Raw genomic sequence first — 24,914 nt, forward strand, 5'->3', positions numbered from 1 at the left:
AAATTCTTTCACTTTCTAAATATTCGGTCCACACATGGCCCAATCAGATTTCACAAGAACATATAAAGAGCAAAGAAGGGTGACATGAGTGGTTTGTGAAGAGGCGAGATGTGAAGACACATCGCCAACTCACAGGAGGCTGATTTTTGGTAGGATTGTCTTTATGAACTGAGCGCAAATGTTAATAAGACACTTGTTATTACTCAACATATACTGGGAGGGTACAGGGTCTATGGTCTATGTAGCCTAGGCCATGGCCTCTGTTGGATCACCCTCTCTCTCTTCTTCAGTTCCCCATCCTTCTAATCTTAGTCTTATTCTTACAATGCAAGTTAATCACTTTTGTATGGGTTAAACAAAAAAGAAAACTGGCGGCAAAACAATTCCACGTGATTGGTTCTACACTTGGCATCAGACAACCCTACTCACACCCACTTCAGACCTATCTGAAGAACATGAGGAGCGATATCTTATATATCAGAAATATCACTTATAGAATGTTCCAAACATTCTCACAATCAAATCATTACAATCCTTGTTACTATTACAATGATACCAAACATGAATATATTTACATTTCATGACACATGGATACATTATATCAAGGTAACATCCTTTGTCTGGTGTACCTGATAGGCCTTAGAACCAGTACATTAGCATTTCATTGGGGGAGGGGAGGGTGTCTTTGTTTTAAACCAAGAAGGGCCACATGGATAACGTAGAAATTAGATTATTATTAATTTTAACCGTAAAATTATTGCTATCAAACCCTAACCCTAGCTCTAACTTGTTATGACAAAGACCGAATGTCACTTAATTACAGAAGCGTTATGTCACGTTCATGACAGTGTACAGTAATGTCAGTCTTATGTCGATACTGTCAAGTGTAACCTAAATATTTAAGTATCAAAAAATGTATAGCCTACCTACGTGAATTTCAAGTTGTCAAATTATTTGTCTGTCTGGTGGATCAATGTTCAATGGATCAATGTCAATGGTGGATCATAGTTGCTCTACATCGAGGGACCAATAGGCTTTAGTTAAAAAGTAGCTTCAAGTAAAGTTGCACAGCACAAAGTTCCTCATGTCACACTAGATCAACTGCACGCAGTCAGAAGCAAGAGACGACAGCACACACCTGGGGATTGAACCTACGATGTCATTAACTAATGTTATTAACTGGTCGCTTGCTTTAACTCTGACAGTCTTACAGATAATATGACGTTTAGATGTCTAACTTCACTATACATAGTTTATGAAGACCGCACAGCAAGGATGGCTTTGTGGAGCAAAAGTACATGTTATGAAAAGGTGATAAAAGGTCACTAGAAGACTTCAAATGTCCTCATTTTCCATATATTCAATTTGCAGCAGACCCAATCAAACTGATCAAATGTTCTCCACAGTCAAGTTCAGAAGTTTCTCTGAGTTAAAGTGCGACAGACTGAAGAGAAGCAGCAGTTGGTGAATCTGGTCTGAAAATTTCATCATCAAAGGGAACGGATGCAAGTAGTAAGTTCACTAACATTACATCTGTTTTATAATCAATAAAAAAATGAACATGATATAAATCTGCTTTCATTTCTTTATAATACTGTACATAACACACATTTTAAAAATTGCCATATTGAAACGACCTGTTGTAAAATAAGGCATATTTGCAAAACACATGTAAATCAATCAATATTGTCTGTTCTGTATCTCTATGATTAACCCCACATTAGAGTGATAGTTATTTTATTACATTTACATTCATTTAGCAGTCACTTTTATCCAAAGCAAATGTACATGTCAATTATATTACAAGGGCCATTCTCCCCAGAGCAACTCGGGGTTAAGTGCCTTGCTCAATGGCACAATCTGGAAATTGAACCCACATATTGCTGGCTGCAAGCTAGTCCACCTCCTTATCTCTACCACCGCTCATTAATGGCTGCACAGGGCTTGATGCACAGTCCTGATTTTCTGCCCTTATCCGATTTTTTTGACAGCCCGTCTACATCTAGGCTACGTTTCAGAATATATCAGATTTCAGCCCATATCAGATATCTACGGAAACGTATTGCTGCCACACTAAAATAAATAAAAAGGCTCAGTATTACGTAAAGTGAAAAGTTTCTTGTTATAACAATATCTTTTTTACGTTTTAACAAGATATGTATCACGTTATTACATGAAATTATCACATTATTTCATGATACTGATATTTTCACGTTATAACGTGAAAATATCATGTTATTTCAAGATATGATATTTTTATGTTTTTACAAGATATAAGTATATCACGTTATTACATGAAATTATCACGTTATTCAAGATAATGAAACTAAACGAAACGAGAGGCAAGAATAGGCTATGCTCGTTTACACGACTCAATCAAATTTTATTTTAAGCTCGATTTAAGACATTCTCGTTATTGAACACGGTGGATGATATTGTTATAGGCCTATAGCCTATGCGAACACCCAAGCATTGTCCAGAATATTCTGCACCATGTGTGCAGTAGGCTAGCCTAGCGGAGTGGCAATCGGGAGAGGCCGGGGTGATTACTGTAGTGTGATCTCAAAAAGCGCATGCTATTGCTGTTTGAATGTTTTCTTTGCTGTGCTCTCCAGCAGCCTGCACTGTGCGACTGCAGTGCTTCACTACTCACTCCCCGCGTCCCTTCCCCACAGCCTAATGACTGCGATGACCTGACATGCAGGCTACCGAGCCAGAGCGCTCTATACATTCACCCACATTGCGTGAAGATTTGCATATTTATCAAAGCCCTTTCTCCCTCTTGCGTCAAGTTAGCGAAAGTTTTATTTATTGTGTTGATAAGAAGATAAAGCAGAACTATCAGGCTGTGTGAGCAGGCTATCCTGCACAGAACCTCCTTTTCTGCGGCTCTCTGCCGATACACACACATCCCTCTTCGCTGCTCCTCAGTCAGCTGGGAATTGACCACACACGCGTAGCCTACACACACATACACACCTATGCACAAAAACAAACAGCACTGTTCATCAAGCAGCACTGTGGAATAGCAGTCAGGGTGCAAGTTCATAGACACGACTAGTTATCATTTATGCCAGCCATGAGCTCTTGTGGCCTCGTTTCGTTTAGTTTCGTTATTTTGAAATAACGTGATAATTTCATGTAAAAACGTGATACATATCTTGTAAAAACGTGAAAAAATAATATCTTGAAATAACATATTTTCACGTTATAACGTGAAAATATCATTATCATGAAATAACGTGATAATTTCATGTAATAACGTGATACATATCTTGTTAAAACGTGAAAAAAATATTGTTATAACAAGAAAACTTTTCACATAATTAAATAATACTGAGCCTTTTTATTTTTTTTTAGTGTGGCAGCAATACGCTTCCGTAGATATCTGTTTACTTTTAACATAGTTCACTTATTTTAAACGCTTGACAATCCGCATGCTTACCAGAGGAACTTTGGCCACTAAAATGAAAGCAAAAAAAAACAGAAGGCACTGCAAACTTTGCATTAGGTATTTCAGTGGCTGTGTTGTCATTTTAATTAGACGTTTTGCCAGTCGTGCGTGCACGTGAAACTGAAAGCAACATTGTGTGTAATGTAAATGTGAAAACACACAACATTGTGGCCAATTTTTTCAACATTGTACAAGTAGAAAATGACAGGGAATATCCAATCTGCCCGTTTAGACTGCAGTCGCATTGGCACATATCCGACTCATATCTGATTTATGTCCACATATAATTGATCTGAAAATATCGCTTAACACTGCACATCAGAATTGTGGCACACAAAAAAATCGGAATTGGGTCACAATTAGTAACTGACGGTGCAAACGTAGCCTATGTGATTGGTTTCTTGGTATGGCTCTCACATACACACAGATGCCCCTTTTTGATTGTGCCCTGTTTATTCTATACAGAGTCCAGAGCTGACAAGAGATCCCATGCTCTGAACATTGTGCTCCTGGGGAAGAGTGGGGTTGGGAAGAGCTCGTGTGGGAGCACCATCCTGGGGAGAGATGCATTTGAGACTCGTGCCTCCTCGTCTTCTGACCCTGTAACGCTGGCAAGTGAAATGTCCAGTGGACGTGTCAGAGGTAAACGTTTGGTCATTGTTGACACCCCCGAACTGTTTGGTTCCCAACTCACCCGTGAGGAGCTACAGGCAGAAATTTTGGCCATCACCTCTATGACCTCCTCTGGTACTTGCATCTTTCTGTTGGTGATTACAAAGAGTGAAGTAGGGTCTGACCTTGAGGGAAGGCTTGGCTTCATGCAAAAAGCTTTTGGTGAGAAGGCGGTAGAAAATACCATGGCTCTGATCACCCTAGATAGTATGGATGAGAAGAATATTAGCTTGATAAACAGCCAAGCAAGTAAAAGTCTTCCTAGGGCACTGAGAAATAAGTTCCACTTGTTCTTCAAGGATGAACGCCAAAATCAAGTTGACAATCTTCTGGACAAAATTGAGGCAATGATGGAGAACAACAGCTTTGGTGAGAGATCCAATGACAACCCCACAATGAAATCAAATCCGGATGGAGCAAGACCATTGCAATCAACCAGGACAAAGAGAGAAGATCAACAGAGAAGAGAGAAACAGAAAGATGAACACAAGTGGAAGGAGGAAGTGGGGGCTGGACAAGAGGAGACACATGACTTTTCATCATATTTAGTGTAAGTTTGTTATATGACATTATACTTTAGTGTCTACCTCTAACCAGGTACCTACTGTAAAGGTAGAGCAAATAAAGATAGAACATGAACCCATATTCTCCTCACATTAAAATTCAAACGTCACATGATGTTCAACAGCATATCAGTATTGGAGAGACAAGCAAATCTATTGGATTTAAGTATGAAGATAAGATAAACAAAAAATATGATTGTAGGAAGAAAAGTGACTAACTTTATATTTCTTTTATTTGTTCATCAGATCTATATCTAACAGGCTATGTTCAAAGTAAGCATGCATTGTGTGATGTTTATAATATTTGTGTGTCTATGTCTGTGTGTGTGTGTGTGTGTGTGTGTGTCTGTTTGTAGGGCGTCAACAAGAAAAAGTGCAAACAGGTAGGCTACACTTTCCCAAATATTTTAACTGTGTATATTGACACTATCAATGGTTACAATGACGGTATAATCAGATAGTAACGTGTTCATTTCTCACTAGATTTTGACAAATCTAATCAAAAAATATCTAAAAAAATTGTCACAGCAGTTTCTTTGGAGTTGCGGTACAAATTTGTGGGTAATAGGACATCACAGCTGGCCTCAGAAAAGATTGTTATGGGAGTATGCCTATGTCTATGTTTAAGAAAACAAACCATAGCTACTCCCTCTTTCTCCTTTCAGTGGACTGTGTGAGGCTGGTCCTGACAGGGAAGACTGGAGTTGGAAAGAGTGCTACAGGAAACACCATCCTGGGAAAGACGGAATTTGAGTCTTTTTCTTCGGGAAAGTCTCTCACAAAAAAATGTAAGAAAAGGACAACAATGATAGGTACCAGAATGCTGCAGGTCATTGACACCCCAGGTCTGTTTGACACGGCTGTCTCAAATGAGAAGATCAAAGAAGAGATTGGGAAATGCATCACCATGTCCTCACCAGGACCCCATGTGTTCCTGCTTCTGATCTCTGTTGGACGCTTCACCCAAGAGGAGAGAGACACAGTGAAGATGATCCAGGACACCTTCGGAGAGTACTCCAGAGCATACACAATGGTGGGCTTCACAAGAGGAGACGATCTTGATGAAGGCCGGAGCATTGAGGACCACATCCAGACAGGTCCAGCTGCTTTGAAAGAACTGATTAATTACTGTAGTGGCCGGTACCATGTCTTCAGTAACAAGAACAAAGGCACACAGAAACAACAGGTTGTATCTCTCCTGGAGAAGATGGACAAAATGATTCAACAAAATGGAGGAAAGTTCTACACCACCGCCATGTTTGAGGAGACAGAAGCAAAGATCAGAGCAAGAGAGATGAGATTATTACAGCAGAGAATGGAAGAACTGGTGCACGCAAATAAAGACAAAAAAGTCTCATTTTTAGTTAATGAACTATCCAAGATCAAGCTGCCATGGAAGAAGAAGTCCAAGGACCTACCTGATAAATTTGTCAAGGACATGGATGAAGACATGATATGGTTCGAAGACTTGCTCTCTAACTTGGAGAAGAACCAGGACAAGAAGATCAGTGAAATAGATGGCAAAATGTTGGCCGAGCTCATCAGTGCTCGTGATGGTATTCGCAAAGAAGCGGAGAAAGCCGAGGCAAAAGCTGTGGCTAAAAAAATCATGAAAAGTGCACCATATCATAAGAACTTAGCCAGCAGTTACACTAACTTACTTAATGACTCACTTAGTTATCCACAGGCAAACAATCAGTATGAATAAATAAGATTTATGTGTTTAGTGTATTGGAAATTTGCTATTGAAAGAGCATTCTTAAAATATCTTCAATGGTTTGAAAAATGCAACTCAAGTACTTCTTTCGGAAAATGTTATTCTTCACTGAACAGTATATTTTGCTTGGGTTAACAAGACTATGAGCTATCAAAATCATCATTGGGACTTCCTTAATAGTATGATACACCTGTAAACTTTTGAGTCTCATAGATGTTATTCTTACTATTATTATTTTTAGCATATATATTTTGATGCTTTAACTGCCCTAATGTCATGGTCTTTGAATGGGATAGTTTAGTTATACTGTATATACAGTATTAGTAATATATATATTTTTTTTACTGCTGTCCTTAATTGAATGTTTAATATAAAGACTCCCAGACTCTCAATCGAACCTATAGGAAGGAGGCTGCTTAATTTAATGAGGGGGAACAGGTGTGTGGGAGTGTTTTCCCCCCTATATTTGCAGGATCGACAGACATAGAAGATGTATCAAGTCAGAACTGCAAAAGACACAGCGGCCGAGCCAGAGGTGGCCTACCCAGTCGGACACACAACAGAGCAGTTCCAGGATTTCGGCATCCACGCAAAAGCTATATTCCGGGTGGCAGATTTGGTCTGCACCCGGCAATGTGAGTAGCTCCTTTTTTGCCTCGAACAACAACGTGTATTAGCAGTGGTAGTTTGCTTCGTACTGCCAAAAGTCTCCTTTGTTTCAGCTGAGCGATTACATCGCTGCTGGTGATCGGGTGGAGAGCTGAGTAGCCTACGATCTACCGAGCGATTGGCACATTTGTGGGTTGCCGTGCGGATGACTGCTTGGCTAGGCTAGGCCGGAGAACACTGAAGCTACTAACTCGCCTGCTGCTTGCTTGCTCGTTTGTTTACTGCTGTGCTGACTGTGGGGACTGCTGTCTGGCGCTGCGGGTGGCTGGCGGCGGTATTACTGGCTGTGGTCTCGTTTTATTACAGTGTCGTATTTGACGTACATTTTAACTGTGAATTCAATGTGATTGACTGTTTATTTATATTTAATAAATTTGTAATAGGAGTTTGAGCCCCTTTGCCTCATTGATTAATTGCATTGCCTACTGCCGTTTATCTTCAATTACTTAAAGGTTAACCTATATTGCTGTCTGGTCAAGGGCAGCCTTAAGGCTACTACTCTGGTGACATCTTTCTGGCGCTGCGAGCAGGGTTTGGTGGACGGCAGTGTGTGCAGTCTAGAGGCATTGGGTTTCGTTAGAGGTTTTAAATATTGACACTGTTTTTAGATTGAATTTTTTAAATTGTCAAGATTATGCCTATTTTTGCCGGGGCCCCATGGATTCTCAAGTTTGATGGAAGTAGACAGGGTTTAAAGTATAGCGACTGCAAAGACCAGGTAACGGGTTTAATCGATGCTTCTGCATCAGAGTCTCAAGCTGTAAATTTGTTATTGGGGGCATTACAGGGGGAAGCTAAACAGGAAATTTTGGTCTTGGATGAAGGAGCGGGACAAGGCTTCAAAGATTTTGGCTGTGTTGACAAAGTCGTATGGGGATCAGATACCTCTTCCTGTGTTACACTCTGTTTTTTTTTTAGTTGCAAACAAACTAATGAGTCCTTGAGGTCCTTTGTGTTACGGCTGAGGGAGTTCCCCCGCATTTCCAAAAACGGAGTGCCGAAGAGGCCCCATCGGACCGACAGCTGCGAGACCAACTGCTGCTTGGCCTGTGGGACGGTAGTTTGTGTCGTGCCCTAAAAACGCATGTATGTTCGCAGGAGTCCAGATGAGACATTTGCAGAGGTGTATCAGGAAGCCTTGTTGTTGGAAGAGGAACACCAGAACATGGAGGGCCAAGATGTTGCCTGTGCATGGGTAAGTGAGACCAATACCCTCCAGTCACACCCACAGGAAAGTCGCTGGAAGCAGACCCTGAAGGAGGAATTCCTGAGCGATCTGAAGGGCCAGCTAAGGGAGTGGACCCAGGAGCTTTGGAACGGACGACAGCAGGCAACAGCTCTGCCCATGATGGATGGGCCTACTGGTAGGCAACCTTGTGGGAGGAGGCGAGCTGAGTTACAATCTCATCTCTGGAATGCAGAAGGTAAACCTATATGCCATCACTGTGGACAAGCAGGCCATGTTGGGCGTCACTGTCGTCGTCATTCTGATTCTCAGCTGCCTTTAAACTAGTTACCCCTGCTGCTGAGGTCCAAGTAGCAGGGCTTACCAGTGGGACTAGTGAGGCAAGGACCAATTCCGTGTTTGTGGCCCAGTGTCCAACTGTAAAAGTTAATGTTAATGGAGGGATTGCTGGATACAGGCTCTCAGGTAACACTAATGCAGCAAGATCTGTTCAATGAACATTTTGCCAACCAGGTGGGTTTGGGGTCAGAGCCCATGTTCCTGGCACTGAAAGCTGCAAATGGCCTAGACATCCCCTACGTTGGATATGCCACACTGAATTTTACCATAGATGGTGTCCGAGTGCCTGACCGTGGAGTTGTGATTGTAAAGCAAGAAGGGCTCACAACCCCTCTCATTATTGGCATGAATGTAATTGCTACATGTTGGAATGCTGTTTTCCAGGGACCAGTCCAGTTTCCGTCGTTGCCGCACCAGGACCCTCAGACCCAAAGAGTGTGGCGTCAAGTGTTCCCTGGCAACAACCCTGTGGCATTTACAAACAGCTAGGCTTGGAGCTACTGAACTAAGATTGAGTGCCCAGCTCGAATCGGACTGTGAGGTCAAGGGCCACTCGTGTTGCGAAGAAGGCAACGTTGATGTTGTAGCTAGAGTTCCAATAAAGCAGCCAATTGCTGGAATGTCCCAAGTCCGTATGCGGCCCAACAAGCCCCTGCTGTCCCAGACTGAAGCTGCAGTCCATCGGATCAGCGGTGACTGGAAGGTTAACCAAGAGGACGTTGACATTCAGACAGTGGCAAGGTATGTGATCAGCCAGAATCTGCCAAGGCCCCCTGAGTGGAGGGGTTTGTCATCAGGCGTTAAGCGGCTACTTCGACAGGCTGGCCGCTTGGTCATACGTGATGGAACCCTTTGCCGCCGAATGATCCATCCGAAGACCAATAAGTGTGTTCCAGCTTGTCTGCCCATCTTCTAGGAAGCAGGAAGTGTGGGAGAAGTATCACCAGGCTGCTGGCCATGCTGGAGTGAAGCGAACCACGGCCAACATCCGCAGACACTACTTCTGGCCCAACATGGAGTCTGAGGTACGTCAGATGCAGTTGACATGTGTAACCTACAGAAAAATCAAGCCCTGTCGAAGGAGAAAAGCGGCCGTGCAGCATCACGACAAAGGCATCTCTATGGACCCCACACCAAAGCCGCCCCTCTGGTTGTAGGTGAGAGTCTGGCTTCGGAATCGGAATAGACAAGGTAAACTCTGAGGCCGGTGGCACCCCGAACCTTATGTAGTAGCTGAGCATGTAGGTAACATGGGGTTGGTCTAAAAGCAAGGGGATGACCCAAGGGACCCTGAGCCAGTGGGCCCTCGACGGTCTGCTAGGGAGAATTTAGGTCAGCCACCAGCTCTGTACTTGATGTGAGTTTCTGTGGGACAGTTATTTGTCAGGGACTGCCAAAGGAAAAGCCTGGGGGGATGTCGCGGTGTGCAAAATATCATGTTTCACGTTTGTTGTGTTTTAATGCATTTATTTGTGTCCTGTGTGCTGTGTTTTTTGTTTTGCTTTCACGTGTGGACTTTGATATTCCAGTCACGGCTGTCCCAAATCAAACTGACAATTAACAGACTCTCAATAAATAGACTCCCAGACTCTCAATCGAACCTATAGGAAGGAGGCTGCTTAATTTAATGAGGGGGAACAGGTGTGTGGGAGGGTTTTTTTTTTTTTTTTTCCCCTATATTTGCAGGATCGACAGACATGGAGGATATCAAGTCAAAACTGCAAAAGACACAGCGGCCGAGCCAGAGGTGGCCTACCCAGTCGGACACACAACCGGACACACAGCAGAGCAGTTCCAGGATTTCGGCATCCACGCAAAAGCTATATTCCAGGTGGCAGATTTGGTCTGCACCCGGCAATGTGAGTAGCTCCCTTTTTTGCCTCGAACAACGTGTATTAGCAGTGGTAGTTAGCTCCGTACTGCCAAAAGTCTCCTTTGTTTCAGCTGAGTGATTACATCGCTGCTGGTGATCGGGTGGAGAGCTGAGTAGCCTACGATCTGTGGAGGACTTGCGGGACGGTACCGAGCGATTGGCACATTTGTGGGTTGCCGTGCGGATGACTGCTTGGCTAGGCTAGGCCGGAGAACACTGAAGCTACTAACTCGCCTGCTGCTTGCTTGCTCGTTTGTTTACTACTGTGGGGACTGCTGTGGGGTGTCTGGCGCTGCTGGTGGCGGTATTGCTGGCTGTGGTCTCGTTTTATTACACTGTCGTATTTGACGTACATTTTAACTGTGAATTCAATGTGATTGACTGTTTATTTATATTTAATAAATTTGTAATATGAGTTTGAGCACCTTTGCCTCATTGATTAATTGCACTGCCTACTACCGTTTATCTTCAATTACTTAAAGGTTAACCTATATTGCTGTCTGGTCACGGGCAGCCTTAAGGCTACTACTATTCTGGTGACCTACCCAGTGGGTCTTGGCTATTTGCCTGTTTGCATTTTGTTTGCTTGTGTTTTGCCTAGTCTGTCTGTCAAGTGCATTCAACAATTTTGGTTAATTTGTTGATTTTTGAGTTGTGTAATAGTTAAAGTAACAGTAATTTTAATTTATTCTGTTTACTATGTTCTAATTCAAGCTGATTATTGAGGGACTGGCTGGCTGTAGCCTGTGTACTGGTAGGCCTTTTGTGTGAGCTTGAGATGGGTGTTGGTGTGATTTGTCAACTTGAAACAAAAACAACCCTTTTGGATGTTTTTGTATTTTGATTGTTTATTTACCTTTTGTGTACATTATTTTTGGTTTGCTTAAACACCACTAAGCTGCTACCTTTTTTGTTTTCCTGTTTCCAAAACTATTGTTGGCTTCGATAAAATTGTAATTAATTACCATTCCCCTCTGACTCTCCTTTGGTGTCTTACAACTAGTTCAAAGCCTCTAGTTTTACCAAAACGCTGGCTAGAAATTTAGATTAGGTTCCACTTTATTGTAATTTGATAAGTAGGCTACAGTACACATACTTAAACAAGATGCAGTTGGCATCTCCCCAGAAGTTCATATTATCTCAATGTGCTAAGTTAGGGTACAGTAACAGGCTTTGTGTCAATATTAATATGCAGTAATACGTGACCCATTAGGCTACTTAATCATGTAGCCTAATAGCAAAGACCACATTAGATACATAATATTTGGTCAGTGAATACAGAAGTAAACCATGATGCCAATAGTGAATAGAAGTAAGCCATTACGTTAAGAGAATGGTTACACTTTACTTGACAGTATCAACATAAGAGTGACATGACCCTGTCATGAACATGTCATAAACATGTCATAAATGTTTGACAACGCTTCTGTTAAGTGACATTTGGTTAGTTTGGAAAGTTAGGGTTAGGTTTAAGGTTAGGGTTAGGGATAGAGTTAGGGTTAGGATTAGGATTAAGGGTTAGGGTTCATATGTCATGACCGTGTCATGTGTTCAGTGTCAAGTGTTACCGAAAGAATTCATCTGCAAAATTCACAAATTACATTTGTGACTAAGACTCTGGTAAGTAAGTAAATCAACAGTTTCATAAAAGGTTAATATCTGATACACTAATGATTAATTGTAGGCTAACAGTAAAGTCCAGTCAAACTATTTAGTATCTGATCAAAACAGATAGTTCTGGTCCTTGATTATGATTGGCTGAATCACATTCGATGCCTGATAAAATCCAACTCCCCTACATACACCTTGACCGCATTTCGTTCTGCGTTCGTACTGCGCTACCACAACTTCAAAGAAAAGTTAGAGTAGCTGCGTCTTGACGTTGCTTGGCAGCCATTCTGATAGCGGAAATATATTTCTTGGCGATTATCTATGAATAAATCGTTACATTTCTATGTGCCTTTATTTTATAAAATCTTGACAGATATATGTAGTAACCGTTTTAAAAAAGCAATAAGCCACTCTTTTCAGGAATCACCGTCACCATCCACACAGGTAATCTTGATAAGGCATCAGCATTGCTATGTTTCTCTGACCCTTTGTAATCTTGTAAGTAGGCCTACTGTATATCTAAAGGTGGCCAGTGTTGCCACACCTGTTTTAGGCCCTAGAGTTTTAAGCAATGGCTTATGGTCTGTCAATAATAGGAACTTCCTACCATGAAGGTACTTCATGAAGGGCCTACTTACTCCAAATACCACACCAAGTGCATGACATGAATACAATGCAACATGCATGACATGAATACAATCAGTCTCTTCCTTCCATCTTTCAATGTGTGACTTATTCAGAGGCGGACAGAGTACACAGGTTCATTACTTAAAAGTACAGATTTGCTAAATTTTACTCAAGTACAAGTAAAAGTACAACAGTCAGATGTCTACTTAAGTAAAAGTACTGAAGTACTTGTTTTTAAAAGTACTTGAGTATCAAGAGTACAAGAGTAGCCTACATTTTCTAAATATTGCATTACTACTGCCACAGTGCTTACATTTATGTACAGAAACGTCCTACATGGAGTTATGAAAAATTTTAATGTTAATACTTTGGAGAATGTAAAAGGAATTGAAAGTAAAATCAAGTCATTTTCATCATTTTACCATGTTGCCAGGGATGGGCAGTATACATGTATTTCAAATATGTATTTCAAATACAAAATACTATTTTGTAATTGAAACACTTGAAGCGAAAACTATCATTAACTTGTTCAGAAAATCTAAATAGTCTGGCGAGGTGGGGCCACAGGTTGGCACATTCCCGGGAAGGACCTGCTGCGTATCCATCCATTGTCTCGTCCATGGCCTAGGGCTCATAAGGTTAATAGCCAGCAAATGGCTGTGGTAGGAGCCTATTTGTCTTGTGTTCGAAGTATGTTACAACATATTGAAACAGACTAATAATTGAGGTGAAATTTACCCACATACGTACACATATACACACACTCACAGATTGTGCCACAAGCCACAGTAAAGTGTAATCTCTTGATTACATTTGAGGACATGTTATTTTGTTTAAGTGTAGCACCCCCTAATGACTACCACAAGGAACTATCTTGTACTGTACACAATCAATTCGCCTTACAGTATACACGTGACAGCCATTGTAAATCAAAACGAGGCTACAGGGTACACAAACCATAGGATTGTTGTGGTCTATGCATTCGCCAGTAGGTGGCGAAAATACGTGGCATTGCCATAACAGTTAACCGGGTGAAGACACCCATCAGCTCCTCAATGCACACATGGCAGTTGAATAGCTTACTGTCTTTTGAAAGAGAGTTGACAAAAAGTCTGCATGATGGTGAAATTGTTTTAATGTTTAAATCCAAGCCCCGCCGTCTTGCACTGTAGCCTCACATTGCCGCCAAAACGCAGCCAGCGCACATTATGGATTCGCCTTTGGAGTCTCTGAACTGACTGTGTTAGCACAGAAAAATTTACAGAAAAGTAAGTGCTTGTTACTCCTGTCCTTCACTGATTAAGATTCTTGATGTTTGTCCAAAGGATATATTCTCAAACATTAATACCTTACTTAGGCCAATCGGTTACACAGTCTTTGATAATCAGTAAAAACCCATCTCTAAAATATGCACTGAGTTTTTATCCTGCCTTAAAATATCTTATGGCTTATTGTTTCTACTTATGATGCAGCCTCTGAAAGTGAATTATTCTTGCGAGTATACCATATTTTAATGTGCAGTTTTTGATTGTCATTACGCGATCACGTTAATTTTGAGAGCACTATAGGCTATACAGTAAGAGTAGTGTTTACATTTCCATGTCTCTGCGCCACTCGCTTTCACTGGGTTGAGGCCACCTAAAATCTCACAGGCACACCTTAATTTTAATCTCTGGCTACGCCCCAGTTATGCACTTATGATTTCTCTCCATTTCATTGCTACAATTTTGACCTCAGGACAGACCTGGCTTGCAGCTGATGAATAATGACACTCTAATTTCAAGAGTAGGTCCTAGCTCAGGCCATATCAGTGCCAAGCCAGTCTACCCTTGAGATGACACCTCTGTCAGTGCACACACAGGACAACAGCTTTGCCACAGACACAGTATCAGTTCTGTATTTCATACTGATAGAGACCAGAAAAGCCTGAAATAAAATGTTTTCATCGTCGTTCCACATAATCAATTAAAATATGTGTACACTCTACAGTAATTCCATGAGTGAATTGTTGCCTTCTCGCTTGCCTATTGTAAATGTTTTAAACTAGACCATACAACCAGGTTGGGCTTGTCATTGTCCAAAATAATTCCTTACAATACTGTGCATACATTTTCAAAAATTCTTTCACTTTCTAAATATCAGCCCGCACATGGCCCAATCAGATTTCAGCAGAACATATAAAGACCAAAGAAGAGTGACATGAATGGTTTGTGAAGAGTTGAGACTTGAAGACGACACATCGCCAACTCACAGGAGGCTGATTTTTGGTAGGATTGTCTTTATGAACTGAGCACAAATGTTAATAAGACACTTTATTATTACACAACATATACTGGTAATATTGAAATGCATAACCCACAAATCATTTTCAGCCAATGCTACAGTACTTCCAGAAAAAAAAATACTACTGCTGCAAAACCTATTCTACTGCAAATGTCATAAAATGTAATATACTGTAGCTTTATAATGATTATTATTATTATCACTAGTACTAGCGATAGTTATGTATTATTATTATTATTATTATTAGTAGTAGTAGTAGTAGTAGTATTAAGTCTGTCTGTTCTATCCATCATCTAATCTGTTATAATGATGAACTAATAATAATATGCACTTAATGCAGATGCTGTAATGTAATTTTGAGGGTGGATTTGAATCATATATTTGATTTTACAGTCATGTAATTTATGGCTTTTGCCTTTTTACAGTAGAAATATTTCTCAAAAAGCCTTCAACATCACAAACAGTAAGTTACAATAATTTTTCATTTACATCGATGAAATTACGTAGCCTCAGTAATTCACAGATATGTAGTAGTAGTAGTAGAATTAGTAGTTATTGTTGTAGTAGTAGTTATTGTAGTAGTAGAAGTAGTAATATAAGGTGTCAGAACTTTTTGAATATTTGATTGTCTGAGCAGAATCTGATTTGTTCAAATAGTGCTGTTTGCACTAGTGATGGGAAACTCGACAGACGTGTTGACACGCCTTCAATCATTTCATATGACAATTGGCTCATTCAACTTCATGCAGCACTGCACAGATAAAGACATGTTTGCATTGTACAAAACCCAGCATGCATCATGCTGCATGAAGTTCAATAAGCCTAATGTATTGAAACAGTTGTTTTGATTCCAGTGATTCTGGAGATTTTCCAGGACTGAAGCTTCAGAATAATGTTTTTACCTCTCTAACCAGGTCTCCGCAATGTAATTCCTTGGGATCCTGTAAAGGTGGCAGGGTCGTCATGTTGTTGGTGATGTTCAAACAGGTGTATGATGTGCGAATAGTAGCTGTATTGCGTGAACCTATTTCACCTTACACCTGAACTTAAGGAGCAAAACCAAATAAGAACAGCCCCTGGCGTTATCACGTCACCTTAATCAGCTGTATAATAAAAAAAAAAAAGATGATCATTCTATTGCCATCTTTTAAGGAACCGGTTACAAAGCTGGCTGCCACATTTAAAGATTAAGTTGGGCGGTGTCAGTAAATCAACAAAGAAATCTGGTATATCCACATTCTTCTTTTGCAGAACATACATTCTATAATCATTCCACTTATTCCACCTTGCACATGCTTTCCCATTCTATTACCATCTTTTAAGGAACCGGTTACAAAGCTGGCTGCCACATTTAAAGATTAAGTTGGGCGGTGTCAGTAAATCAACAAAGAAATCTGGTATATCCACATTCTTCTTTTGCAGAACATACATTCTATAATCATTCCACTTATTCCACCTTGCACATGCTTTCCCAAATAGCAAAAATACAGACCCAATTCAGGACCAGATGTACTAACGTTTTTGCGCCCACTGCAGGCGTATTTTAGCCTAGAAATCTAGACGCACTCTAGCGGCAGCAAATTACATTTGCTTCCAGGGCTAGTCTAGCAACTCTCCGTTGGCTTGTGAGCTCGAAAAATTAAACTTCTATCATGCCAATCAAATCGTGTATAGTCGTTAGGCGGGCTTAACATAATGATTGATGGCAGAGTTGCAACGGTTTGGCTTGAATTCCCTGCTGTTGAAAACAAAGAAGATGGATGTTGCTGTTGGCCAACAGTGTGACAAGAGTTAAGCTTTTTTTAAGTTGGCAAAAGTTTGAACAAGCCAACTAGCTTCGCTGGTGGGAAACCGCATGGGACTCATAGCGCTGTCCTATTGGGTGTAGAGGGAATTTGAAAGACAACCGATTATCCTGCCCCTCGGACTGAGCACTGCGAACGGTGAGTGCCCAGACCCTACATTTTAATGTGAGTCTGGCTCGTCAGGCTAGGCGTATTTGATTCGCAACATGCACATAAAAACATGACGAGGTATGTACAGACTGCCTGTCCCGGGAGCTGCGAATGGCCATTTGCGCTTTACCATGTCATGCATATGCATTCATAGGAGGGTCAGGGGAAAGTAGGAGTATCACGCAAACACAGGGGAGAAGTGCTAATAGAGATTGATTCGGTATTCCGCCATATGTATGAAAACGGCGCATGTCTGTTTTGCGGTGAAAAACTTGTGCCAGTTAAAAGCAGGTGTAATCCAATCAAAGTAAATTTGCTTTCTGCGCATAGAAAAACTCGGTATTAGCACTTTCTCTGTACATCCGGCCCTCAGTGTCCAAATGCCCATCGGTCCAAAATTGGTTTGGATTCAATTGACGGATCTACTGCGTATAGGGGCTAGCACTGGTCCAGCTCCGTATGATATGTTACAGATGCGGTATGGATCTGCTTATCATGTGCAATATGGGTCCGCTTATTATGTGTGGTACGGACCTGTCAGGGCTCTACAGTGCGCCCATTTCACTCGCACATGCGAGTAAAAATGATGGCGTGTGAGTGCAAAAAAATATTTAGGCGCACTGGTGCGAATGACTTCTAACCATGTCAATGTTTGTCTACAAAATACACCGCAACATTAAGAAACATTACTGGTGCAAATCATAGAATCACGTCGCGAATGCAGCATAAAAACTCCCATCAACGTTAGCAGTTTCGCGTTGTGACTCGCTAGTAGTCGCTTCTATCAAATCCAAGAGCACGCAGAAAAAGTGGAAAGTTAGACTAGCCAGCCAAGATGCAAAGATTGAAGAAATTAGTTCTTCTATCCACCGAATTCATCGGATTTTGGAGGAACAGGATGAGATTCTGAGAATGCAGTGAGAGAAGAAAAGGTAACCTAACATGCCTTTTAGCCCAGTTGACGTATTGGCTGACTTACTTACTGACAACTCCAGGCTTCCACGCATGCTTGTTTGTTTACACCGAATACAAGCTGAAGTGCAAAACGAAAGTAGGCCTAACGTTTGCCTACTGCCCCCATCAATGCAGATATTTCAAATAAAAAGTAAAAGTATAAAAAAAATATATATCCTTGATTAGCCTATGTTGGGTTTTGTGGATGAGAAAATGTTGTAGTTAGCTGTTTTAGGCAGTATGCAGTCAGATAGGTCACCATGGGCATATTTGGATTAGCTACAGATGGATTCACAAATAAATAAATTAGCCTACATTTGGCAGGATACTTGATATACAGGCTAAATGCAAATATGTCAATGTATTATACTATTTTACATTAACAAAATGTAGGAAAATAGAACAGACTGAAAATAAAGTAGGCACTGATCTTTAAAATCCTATTTCCTGTAGCCTAAATGTTGTCAGTCATTCTTAATATTCACAATTGGTGCACTGGCATGTTTAAGTGTTAGCTGCAGTGTAATGTTAGATTATGTTTAAGTTAAGTACAGAACTGACTGTGCGCCCAAATTTTTGTCTGTGCTCCTAAATGTTTTAACTTGGGCGCACAAGTGCTCCTGGAAAAAAATGTTAGTGTAGAGCCCTGCCTGTTTATCAGAGCTCAGCCTTCATTGCCTTCATTAAGGTACTGTCAGCGGTTCTAAGCTATTTCTAACCCTTTTTGTTACATTCATTGAATATCTCCTGACGATCCTCTAGTTGTGAGTACACTGTAAAAAAACAAAAACTTACACACCCCTGGCTCCGTGAACTAGAAATAAGGTGGAGCATGCCTGTCCCCCATACAAAACTGTTCTTGCCAATCACCGAAAAGCAGATGGAAATTTGGGGAGGGGATTGGTGAGTTCGCTCTCTGGTGTTTTGCTGGTGTTTGTTTCACATATCAACAGATATGACGTCATTCTGAATCACTGACAGTACCTTTAAAGATGTCATGAAAAAAGTGTCATTTCGGGCAGATGAAAGATATAAAACTCCATTTGGAAAATTCTGTTCCTCTGAGACTGTTGGGGGAAATCTTGCACCACAGAAGCCAGCCCTATATTAACCTTCATGACTAAGAAAGGATTAACCAAAGACTGTATTCTCATCATCTGATTTGTAATAGGAATATTTCTGTTCAACCTACAGTATTGATTGGGCAAAGCAGCCAGATTAGTGACATTTGAAATCTCTCCATGTGATTTTACTTCAACAGTGTCTAGAGCTGGTGAGGGACTGAACCTTGTGCTCCTGGGGAAGAGTGGTGTGGGGAAGAGCTCGTGTGGGAACACCATCCTGGGGAAGCAAGTCTTCCAGACCCGTCCACCCTCCTCCCCTGAACCCGTAACTCTGAAACCACAAATTGCCCGAGGAGTGGTCGGTGGCAGAGATGTGGTCGTCATCGACACCCCAGACCTGTTTGGCTCCAAAGTTAGCCAAGAGGTGCTACAGAAACAGATGGTTTCCATCGCCACAGAGACAACTCCAGGGCCTTGTGTGTTTTTACTGGTGCTAACCCCAGCTGATGTTGGTCGCAACCTTGAAGAGACACTTGCAACTATTAGGGCGACTTTTGGAGAAAAAGCAGAAGATTCCTCTCTTGCTATTATCACACACGGTGACCAAAAGGAAACAGCTGCAGAGAACTTCCCAGAGGCAATTAGGCCAAAAGTGCACATTTTCGACAACACAAAACACCAAGACAGAAAGCAAGTTCAACACCTTTTGTCTAAAATGGAGGGACTAACAGAGAAAAATAATGGTTTCTATCTCAGGCAGATTCTCAAAACTGCACCACCTGTTCAGAAAAAACCTCGAACAAAGTTTGCGCATAATTTGTCTGAACCCACAGCAGGGCAAAGGCAGGAACCTGCAGAGAGACAGGAGCCTGAAAGTGTGGAGACACCTCCTCGGTTTTCATCAAAACTCAACACATGTAAGCATTAGTTAATATAATATACACCATGGCAGTTTAATTGGGAATTATGCAATATTGCAATGATGAATCATGTAAAATATTTGTTGAATTTCGGGTGGAAGTGTATTTGAGAAGTATGATATTTAGTTTTTTTTATGGTTCAATAAAGTTCATCACTCTCCTTTTCTCTTTTTAGGGCTTGAAAGAGAGAAAAAACAAACAGGTATTATCACAGACTCAAGAACTGTGAACTCTCTTGTCTAAGGATAAAATGTTAACACATTGTTTTAAAAGATAAGAATATTTTAAGTATTTAATACTATCCTTTTCTCTAGTGGACTGTGTGAGGCTGGTCCTGATTGGAAAGACTGGAGTTGGAAAGAGTGCCACAGGAAACACCATCCTCGGGAAGAAGGAATTCTTATCCTCTGCTTTAATGGGGTCTGTCACAACAAAATGTAAGAGAAGGTCAGCAGTAGTTGGTTCAAAAATGGTGCAGGTCATTGACACCCCAGGTCTGTTTGACACCGCAGTCTCAAATGAGAATATACGGGAGGAGATTGGAAAATGCATCACCATGTCCTCACCAGGACCACATGTGTTCCTGCTTCTGATCTCTGTAGGACGCTTCACCCAAGAGGAGAGAGACACAGTGAAGATGATCCAGGAGATCTTTGGTGAGTATTCGAAAGCATACACAATGGTAGGATTCACCAAAGGAGAGGAACTGAAGGAAGAGGGCATTGCCATGAAGACATACATTGAAAAAAGCCCAGCTGCTTTAAAGGAGCTCATGGAGGACTGTGGTGGTCGGTACCATGTCTTCTGTAACAAGGACAAAGAGACTCGGGAACAACAGGTCTTATCTCTCCTCAAGAAGATTGACGGGATGATTCAACAAAATGGAGGAAGCTTCTACACCACCGCCATGTTTGAGGAGACAGAAGCAAAGATCAGAGCAAGAGAGATGAGACTGCTACAGCAGAGAATGGAGGAACTAGAGCATGCAAATGAAGACAAAGACGTCTCTTTTTTGGTCAATGAATTATCCAAGATCAAGCTGGCACTGGAGAGGAAGCTCAGGAACCTGCGTGATGAAGCTGTCAAGGAGAGAGACGAAGACATGAAGAAACTCGAAGAGATTCGAGCCGACCTGGAGAAGAACCACCAGAAGAAGATCAAGGAAATAGATGGCAAAATTTTCACTGACCTTGCCAGAAGTCGTGATAGCATTCGCAGACAAGCGGAGAAAGCTGAAGCGAAAGCCATGGCTAAGACCTTACAGCACAACCAGCAAAAATGCACTATATCTTAAGAATAGTCTGAAAGGACACTCACAAGAACAACCACATCAAAACACTTGTTATTTGTGGGATAATATAATATAATAAATATAAGTGGGAAATTCTCTGTTTCTGTTTGCTCACAGCCACTGTTGCATTGCCTGCTCTCTCTCTCTCTCTCTCTCACCATCTCACTGACATACTGTCACATAATGTTTTGGCCGTGTGTTATTTTATTTTAATTTTAATGTGTTTAATCAGTCAAGACAGTTAAAAGAGCGAGAAAGAGGGTGGAATTGGGAATTGACCCAGATTGGACTCAAAGCCTGTTCCCCATAGACACTTAAACCCAAATGTGGTGGTGTGGACGCTGTAGCCACCTGCGCCACAGCGGCTCCCTGTGTTGCTCTTTTAACCGGTGTTGTGTTGACTCTCAGACATGGGCCTGAACCCACAAGCTTGCAGCACTTCAGAATGGGATTGTGTGCTACTGCTAGCTGGTATTCACAGTATCTGTTGTGTGTAAGTGTGCTTTGTGTTAGTGTAACCATAAGATGTGTACATCCTTCCTTTCTTGCATTCTAAAGCCAATAAAGCATTTTTCCTGAGATAATGTGGTGTATTGGATACAGAGGCCTACCTGCTTGTAAACTGTGGATTGTTCGAGTCCACTCCTAGCCAAAGTATGATTATGCATAGATTAAACTGGTAATCCCCTCTTTGGTACAAAATCCCAAATCTTAAAAAAGGCATATGAAAATGTAACACTTTTATTTGAATGGTACCTTTACGGTTACCTTTACAACACATGCTGAATAAAATTAAACAAACAAAAAAATAACAATGATGAATTGTTCAATATACACATGAATAGTATTAGCTTCTCAAATATTTTATTCAGTCAAATTTGATTATCAACATTAAATCCTAGATGTAATTCAACAAAAGGGATCTCTGAAATGGTAAATATTTGCTGGCATTACAAAATGTAGAGATCACACACACACACACACACCTCCTTGATGATGTACCTTTCCATCACATGTATTACTGGCTGTGGTGTCTTGGTCCAGGTCCCCTCAGAATCTTATTGCAGTGACATTGATGTTTATGTTGATACGTAAGGGAAAATGTATAGAACACCGGTCATTATCGGGAAATAGGTCCCGACAGGGCGAACCGGGGTCTTGTTCCACCCAGAAGGGACCTATTTCCCAATAATGACCGGCGTTCTATACATTATCCCGCTTATTAAACAGCTACTTGCCAAAACGAAACAATAAACTCCCCACGATATGACTCTTTAGCCCACATAGGCTATAGCCTATTTGTTACCGTTTCATCGTGGCTTTTGGTGAGAAACAAATAGTACGCAACAACACACGCTGCTGAACTTGAAACAAACATTCTTTAGAACACAGCTGATGAACCGTCTGCTTTCACGTTTGAATGAAGTTCCAGTCCTTGCGTAGTGATATGAAAGACGTATCAGAAGCACAAAACCCGTTGCCATTGACAGCGGTAATTATGACCGCCGCGCAGCGAAGGTCATATAGGTTTAGTCAAATTTTTTTATTTTTTTTATTTTTCTTTTTCGCATGCCCAAATTTCCGTCAATGATTCCCGGGACACACTCACACACCCACACACATAACATAAACATAACACAAACAATCAAGAATTTCTCAGAATTATGAACAGGCAAGATGGAGATGGGGTTGTATAAAATGAATTTTACATGTGAAATCTATGAACTAATCATGTTTTGGTACTTGTTGTCTAGCAGATACCAGTGAGAATTGAGTGTGGATAATGCAATTTAGTGAGACAGTTAGAATCATATAGGCCTTTCAGCGTGATTTCTTTTTGTGGAAAAAATGTGCTGGACTGGGCGGCGGTCATATTTTGTACCGCTCTGCGGTAGATCTAGTTATATGTTTGCAGCGGTAATTACATGAATTTATTTACCGCTAGAACTTTGGGAAATCCCATTCAAGTCAATGGAGCATTCTACTAGCATTGTGAAGAGCCGTGTAATAAAGATATTTAAGTGAGTGAGGTGTCTATACACTCACTACTGGAATAACAACAAAGATTACTTGAAATCAATATCAGATGGTGTCTATCATTTTCGAGGATTGTGTTTTACCAAGATTATTCAGAGATTATACTTCTACAAGTCTATGAGGCATATCCAGCCTCATAGGGCTACAAAAATTCAGATTTCTTGATTGACTTTGTGACACATTTCACATACACAATATACACACAACATAAACATAAAATCTTTTTCCACTGACAACAATACAAAGTATATTTCAAAATGAATTGTCAATGGGTTTGTTAATCCATGAACTCAACCAAAAGTAATTAAAAATGGATAACTTCCTTATCCATCCTAGTCCACAAAAACAGACACAAAAAAAGTGTACCGTATATATCCGCAGGTTGATACCCGAATATAAGACGACCCTGAATATAAGACGAATGCTTCTAAAGCGAGCATATTTCTCTTCTTATGAAGCGCACTGCGGCGCCTGCCCCACATTACCTTGAGCCAGTCCACTACCAGGTCAGTGTCCATCCAGCCCTTTTCCTGGGCACGTATGATAATGCCATCAGGTATCGTCTCCTTTGGCATAGTCTTGCGTTTCAAAATCACATATGGGAGGAGTTTGGTCCGCGAGACACGCCAACATTACAGTGATTCGGTTTTTTTTTTCCATTTCCAGTAGATATAATAACTGATTTGTCCCCTTTCTTGGCAACAGTGACAGATGTTGATGTTATGTTTGGCATTGCTATGACAACGCTGCGTGTTGATTGGGTTTTATGTTGGCACGTGAGTAGGAAGTTAGAATCGTGTGCTGTTCGAATAAATGGAGTAGCCTAAGCTCCGACTACAGCTCTGTGTGTCGTGTCGGTTTATTCACATTACATTGGCGACGAGGATGGCTGACTGTTCTTTACCTCCACCCTCTCCTTTCCTGGCTCTACCCGGAGAACCTGCCGTACCATGGATCCGTTGGATCGCTTCGTTTGAAACTTATCTCCTTGCAGCCGGCTTGGAAGGCGTGCCCGACGGGAGGAAGCGTGCACTGTTGCTGCACTGTCTTGGAGCAGAGGGACAACGAGTGTTCGGAACTTTTGCTAAAACCACAAAATATGATGACTCTGTAAAACTACTCAAGGAGCATTTTGCAGCTCCACAGAGCGCTCTTCTCCGTCGTGTTATGTTCTGGCGGCGACATCAAAGAGCGGGTGAGTCTGTGTCCCAATACGTGGCTGACCTACGAGGTTTAGCTAGCTTATGCAAATTTAAGACATTGCAAGAGGAATTAATACGCGACCAACTCATCCTGCACACGAATTGTGACAAAATTAGGGACAAACTGTTGTTGGAAAATGACGACCTGACATTAACCCAGGCCCTTAAGATAGCATTACAAGTGGAGTCTGCATTAGAATGCGCTGCCAGTCTGTCTTCTCCTGCCTCTCTGCTTCTGCATGATCAAACAGTGGATACAGCACAGTCACAGCCACAAACGGCCTCCATCGGCACTAGCAGCCCACACATGGTACAAATAGCCTCACAACCCCGTGAGAGATCACAACAGCCATGTGGTAACTGTGGCTCACACACACACAATTCCAGAGCACAAGCTTGCCCTGCACGAGGAAAAGCCTGCTCCAACTGTGGGAAGCTCAATCATTTTCACAAAGTGTGTAGGTCTGCCCCAGCCAGAGGCCACCGACAAAACCCAG

General features: G+C 41.4%; 2 protein-coding genes across 2 annotated transcripts; both read left to right on the forward strand.

Moving 5' to 3' along the window:
• Window positions 1-60: 60 nt before the first annotated feature.
• On the forward strand, window positions 61-21,757 carry LOC121715288 (immune-associated nucleotide-binding protein 9-like). The gene is made up of 5 exons (XM_042100857.1): window positions 61-149; window positions 15,420-15,457; window positions 19,165-19,884; window positions 20,063-20,089; window positions 20,202-21,757. Coding segments are annotated over exons 2-5 (1,728 nt in total). The 5' UTR covers window positions 61-149; window positions 15,420-15,456; the 3' UTR covers window positions 21,182-21,757.
• LOC121715696 (GTPase IMAP family member 7-like) lies at window positions 1,276-6,778 on the forward strand. Its single transcript, XM_042101586.1, has 4 exons — window positions 1,276-1,294; window positions 3,920-4,096; window positions 5,046-5,072; window positions 5,355-6,778. The coding sequence occupies exons 1-4, from the start codon at window positions 1,276-1,278 to the stop codon at window positions 6,395-6,397; spliced, it is 1,266 nt and encodes a 421-aa protein (XP_041957520.1). The 3' UTR covers window positions 6,398-6,778.
• Window positions 21,758-24,914: the final 3,157 nt, after the last annotated feature.

The sequence above is a fragment of the Alosa sapidissima genome, chromosome 8 (assembly GCF_018492685.1).
Source record: "Alosa sapidissima isolate fAloSap1 chromosome 8, fAloSap1.pri, whole genome shotgun sequence".
In the NCBI taxonomy this organism is placed as follows: domain Eukaryota; kingdom Metazoa; phylum Chordata; class Actinopteri; order Clupeiformes; family Clupeidae; genus Alosa; species Alosa sapidissima.